The sequence below is a fragment of the Polistes fuscatus genome, unplaced genomic scaffold, assembly GCF_010416935.1.
Source record: "Polistes fuscatus isolate 324 unplaced genomic scaffold, CU_Pfus_HIC Scaffold13, whole genome shotgun sequence".
Lineage (NCBI taxonomy): Eukaryota > Metazoa > Arthropoda > Insecta > Hymenoptera > Vespidae > Polistes > Polistes fuscatus.
This window is the reverse complement of record NW_025113031.1, coordinates 1,575,365-1,581,364: the sequence shown is the minus strand read 5'-3', so window position 1 is coordinate 1,581,364 and position 6,000 is coordinate 1,575,365. Positions and strand designations below refer to the sequence as shown.

Sequence of the window (6,000 nt, the reverse complement as noted above, 5' to 3'; positions counted from 1 at the left end):
TTGAATGCTCCTGCATCACCTACCACCATCACCACGCTATTTTTATTATTTTTAAACCGGCATGATATTTTCATCATCTTTTATCATTTTTTCTTTACGATAACCATTTATTTTTTTTTGTATTTTCAAGGACAGAACGAAGCGAAAGAATTTTTATTCCTCCGTTTTTCTTTTCTTTTTTTTTAGTGAATTTATAAATATCGTTTTATATAACTTTGAATTGATATCGAGTTGTGACGTTTGTTTTATTTTATTTTATTTTATTTAATTTTATATTTTGGTTTCATTAAATTTCTTTCGTAATATTCGTTCTGTCTCTCGTTCATTCTTTCTCTCTTTTTCGCGCGTGTGTGTGTGTCTTTTAATCGTTCAATGAAGAAATACACTAGTGACGGATCTGGTGGTATGTGGGGGCAGGTCGGGGGCCTCAGCCGGGGCCCCCTCGTATCCCTATGCGCTCAGGCCCATTCGATGAATCTTCGCTGATAGAAAATTGTGTAGAACGAAGACTATCGGTTTCGGACAACTTTCTAAATCCAGTTCCTGTGGAAATACAATGTTCATTAATGTTTTATTTTCTTCTTATACGCTAAACCATACTTTCATTTATTCAAATATAATTGTAGGATTCGTTAAGAAATGAAACAATTGTAAAGTTGCACAAACATTAAACAATTGTAAATGAAATTCCCGTAAATGGGAGACACGATGATAATGAAGACAATAATAATTGAAAATTGAACTTGAAATTAGATCACAAAAGTAATAGAAAAAAAAATGTTAGATTATAGATAATAATATTAAATAAATTTGAAAGTATACGCACAATTTCACCATCCTCCCCGCCAAAATCTAACCATAGTAAGCGTGCGCCATCGTCGGCAGACATTTTCAGTTTGTCGAAGGATCTTTTCCAAAGAGGAGTTGGTGGTGATCCAGGACTAACGCCGTTTCCAATGACGCCCCTTGTCCCAGTAGCGTACAACGAGAATCCCTCTTCGTGATTGACGACCAACTGGCAGGCTTTACCCTGCCACGTGCACCCTGCAAAACAAAAATAAAGAAAAACAAAAAAAAAACGATAGGGAAAAGATGAAAAAAGAAATACGACAGAGAAATCCGTCCTCCGGTTCGAGCTGGTTTCCCCCCTCCCCCCACGTGATTTAAAGGGTCCCCAATATTTTTTTCCGCCACTTCGAACAAATTATTTTTGAAAAAGAAAAAAAGAAAAGGAAAGAAAGATATACGAAAAAGAAGGAAACGAGATAAAAATTAATTTGATGACATTTTTGGTATCAATTATTTGTCGTCTAAAATTCGTTTATAATATTTATATTAATTTATTTGCGATTAGTTTTATTCTTATCTTTAATATGTTTTTTTTTTTTTTTTTCATTATTTATATTCTCATTTTTGTGATAGATTTATTTCATTATATTTCTATTATTTCTATTTTTGTTAGAAAATAAATAATTACGTTAATGATACATCGAATTCATGAATATATACAAATTCAAGATAAAAGATTATTAAAACTACCACGATTGGTATCAACATTCCTTCTAATCTAAAAGACAAAATTAGTATATATATATACATCTAATAATTATTTAATACTATTAAAATAACCATAATCGATATTCCAATCCTTATTTATCTGAATTAAAAACAAACCTATCCAATCTCAATTTAAACCGTAAATACCACCATAATTGTTATCGAAATTCTTGCTAATTGAAAAAAAAAGGAAAGAATAAAAAGAAAAAGAAACATAAAAAAAAAGAAAAGAATGTACATACTTAATCACTATAGAGAGTGTATCTGCCAATAACCATAACATTTACCCTACTATATACTTTTATTTTATTTTTCGTTGGTTTTAAAGTAGAATGGAATCGAGTGAGAGGAGGGTACAGTGGTAAAAATCCATGGTACAGTTTTCCCGGCAATAACATGCATGTATATACACAACCTCGAACAATTTTACGACTCTTTATCGTCCTCTTTCCCTCCTATCCTCTTTTCTCTTTCTTCTTCTTCTTCTACTTCCCTTCACAACCCTTCCCTTTACTTCTAAACCATCCCTATTTCTCTCTCTCTCTCTTTTACTCTCTCACGGGGGTAGAGTTTATGATCGATGGATTCGACGAGTGGCGAACAAAAAGGTTTCCTGCGAAACGGGCATCCATCTCGATTTATTATTGCCGTTCATCGTCGAACGAGAAAAGAAATTAAAATTCATCGAAGCGAACGGTTTCGAATCGTCGACGAGGAGGAGGAGGAGGAGTAGGAGGAGGAGGAGGAGGACGGTTCTTTCGCTAAAAGAACATCGTGATAAACGACGACGAATAAAAAAAAATAGCGAGAAAGATAAAAAGTAGAAAAAAGAGAGGAAAAAAAGAAAAAGAAAAAGAAGGGTTTTGACTTCATCGTTCCGTTCTTCATTCCTTGCCTTCTCTTTTTTTCTTTCTTTTCTTTTCTTTCTATCTTCTTATTTTATTTCGTTTCCTTTCTTTCTGTTTCCTTTTTTCGCGCTCTTTGTGCGTTTTTTTCTTTTTTTCTTTCTTTTTTTTATTTCTTCTATCGGATTTATTTACAGGTTAAACCCCCTTCGATTTATTTGTTTCGATTTATCCGAGAGCTCGGAGATATCCAATTACATTTGCATACTTTTATCATTCGTTTCGTTCTTTTTTGGTCTCTTTTTTTTTCTTTTCATTTCATTCTGAATAGTTATCCTTGGAAAATGACAAGTCACTTTTGTGTTTTTTTTTTTTTTTTGTTAAAGAAAAATAAAATTTCAACGTAACGACGGATCGATCGAATGTTCGATAATGAAAAGTTTGATTGGCGGGAAAGCATTTTCAGCTCTTTGTGAAAAATATTTGAAAATGAAGTCGGGAAATTATGTTTGTAATTGAATGAATTTTTTATTGTAGCGTTGTGTTCAATCAACGGATTGGATGGATACAAGTAATAATCGAAAAAATCGAAAAGAAATCCCGAATATATTGTTTCATTAGTAATTATTTTCATTATAACATAATAATTTGATATTTTACGTAATTGAAATTACATATCATTTTTTTCATTTAGTTTATATATTTATATTTATATGTTAAACATTTTTTTAATTACCGCAAATATTGAAATGTTTTTATGAAACTTTGACGAAAAAATCTTTGCCGTCGAATAAAAATTTGTGGTTAGTAATTAAAAAAAAATGTTTATCCACACTTAAATCTTCAAATATTTTTCTTTTAATTTAAATATTTCAAATGAATTTCTACGTTTTACATCCCGAGTATGCATATTTACATAAACCGTTCACGTATTATAGAATACCGGATCGAAATCATAGCAATTTGTGTGAATTATTATTTATACAGACGAATTAAAAACGCGTATCTTTGTAAACAAAAACAAAAACAAAATAAAACAAAAGGAATATCGTTATCGTTCGATAAAAACTTATTTAATTATAACGATGGAACGAACGCTTTCATTTCTCCACCCTTTGTCGCTCATCCTGTTCAACGATGCGAATTCGATTAAGTGCAACGACCAACCATTTCATGCGATATGCGTTAATTGCTTCCTAGGAATCTTGTATTTCGCATAAATGCACGCGATAATATAATGTTATTAATCTTTTGTATCCGATTAAGATTTCGAAATATTCTCCAAATGTTAATCCACAAATTCACGAATTAATTCGATCAAAATCAATATTTAATTCATTCAAATAAATATATTCAAAGTGCTCGAAAAACGTAAGGATCAAACTTATACCAAATGTTAACACCAAACCAAGCGACACTTCATATATATACTTATTTCTAATAATCGTTACTTCAAAAAAAGTTAAATTTTAATATAATTAAACGTAGATATAATCGTAGATTATAAATTAATACGGAAATGTGATCAATTTAACAAATAGACAAAAATGATTAACATAAATTAAATAAACGAAAAACGTTTTAACGAAATTCTGAGAGAGATCGAAATGAATTTAAAACAAACCATAAATTAATGTCAACGATTTGAATAATTATGCTTACTCATAGGTGTAAGCAAATAAAAATATATATTTCCATTGGTTTAGAAAATGTAAAGATTACCTTACGTTAAGGTAAAGTAAAAAAGAGGGTTAACTTACGAACGGTATATTCACGTAACGATGCGGCTGCTGCATGACAACCCTGAACAATCGCCCTTGCCCAAGCTGCCAGATCCCTTCGTGTTTCAGCACGCAGATGATGCGTTACGACGCCGTCGATCGTACCAACGCGAACCGCGAACGTGGCACCGTGCTGCGTAAATCCACCGCTACTACTAGCCGCTGCCTCATTTTGTCTTGTCGGTGATGAAACCAATCTGTCAAATTACGTACGGCAATTTAAAGTTAAACGAACCTTCTAAGCACACGCACACACCTAAACACGCACCTTTTAATTATTATTTATAATTAATTAATTAATTCACATAAAATCATGCGTTAAGATTTTGTAATTAATGTCGAATATTATTCGTTGAATAAAATTTAGATTATATATATATATATTTCTTTTTTTCCTCTCGAAAAAAAGTAGACAAAAATTACGAGAGGGTATCGAGGAATGTTGGAAGAAACCAGCCACGAGTAAATATTTCAGGTAGAGAGCAGCCTCCTCGAGTGAGTCGTTCTTTAAGCAGACAAGCGAAAAAGAAGGCAAAGTTGTCCCCCGGAGGCCGTCAGAAGTGAATGGAAACGAAGATTGAAGATTCTACGAAGACATTGGGCCACGACGGATATATATATATATATGTATATGTATATGAGGATATACATACATACGTCGACAAGACGGACATTGAAAACTTTCAAAAACGTTGCCACCATTTATCGCCCTACAAACTCACAATCTCTTCCTCTTTCTTGGTCCCTCCCTCTTACAATTTACCTCTTTTCCCTTCCAAATCTTTTATTTTTCCCTCTTTTCTCGAACTGTTAGGAGGGAGTAGGTAGGAGAAGAAGGGGAGGGTGGTGGGCGGCGGGTGGGCCTTCCTTCTGCCGTTGAATCTTTCTCACGATTTACGCTGACGATTCTTTTTCCGTTCTACTTCGACGCCACTAAATCGTTCCTTCTGTTCGATCGTAAAATTTTTGAGATTTTATTGCGTCCAAGATGGATTCTCGATTGGCAAGAAGATTTCTTTACTCCCATTTTACATTACCCAAGATGTCTCTCGTTACGTTTGAAAAGATATTTTTTATTTTAAATTCGTTCTTTTCGTCTTACCTCTATTATTAAATTTTTCAAAAAAGTAAAAAGTCGTTTCTGTTCAATATCGATATATTTTTTTAAATAAAATTAAATAGTTGTATAAAATTATGGTTGTATAAGAAAAAAAAAAAGGAAAAACATTATGAAAATTATTTAACGAAATTGTTTTATGAAAATATTAGGATATTTCAATTAAAATTCCTCATTCTGTGTAGCACATAATCAATTTGTTAATTAATTATATCATTATTTATATTTTCTTTTCAAAATTTATCATACAATAATTGAACGATGAGAAGACGTTTCTAATGATACTTAAAATACCAAGATTTTAAAAAATTATATCCTACGGTGCATCCTACATAAAACATGAAAAATAAAAGAACCGCCAGTTCGAGGAGAGATAAATTAACTAGATCATAACAAATTAATTAGCACTTTAGAAGGAAACCTTGTTAACGGGGAATACCTATCCAACGCAATATCTCATCTTAAAATCGATTAAAAGCGTCTATGAGAAATTCGAAGTAGATGAGAAAGGAAGTTGTGTATCATCAAAATTGATACTGTTCCTGCTGTTCGAAACATTCAAGGAAATGTTTCCGACGTTTCAATGCTTCTATAGAGAATTTGGTAACATTTAGGCAACCCTGTCGGAGAATGTTCTTCAACAAACCCTCCTTTTCCCACATCCCTTCTTATTCTCTTCTTCGTCACCCTTTCTCTTCTC

The 6,000-nt window shown here is 32.2% G+C and overlaps 1 protein-coding gene across 2 annotated transcripts in view; it reads right to left on the bottom strand.

The window, feature by feature from the left end:
• Nucleotides 1-336: 336 nt before the first annotated feature.
• The window catches only part of LOC122513800 (beta-1-syntrophin), a 413,509-nt gene continuing 407,845 nt past the window's right edge, over nt 337-6,000 (bottom strand). For both annotated transcript variants that reach the window (XM_043630273.1, XM_043630272.1), the window contains 3 exons: nt 4,163-4,380; nt 827-1,044; nt 337-543 (listed from right to left, as the gene is read on the bottom strand). In XM_043630273.1, coding sequence (XP_043486208.1) covers nt 451-543; nt 827-1,044; nt 4,163-4,380 — 529 coding nt within the window. In that variant the 3' untranslated portion in view covers nt 337-450. The remainder of the gene's footprint in view (nt 544-826; nt 1,045-4,162; nt 4,381-6,000) is intronic.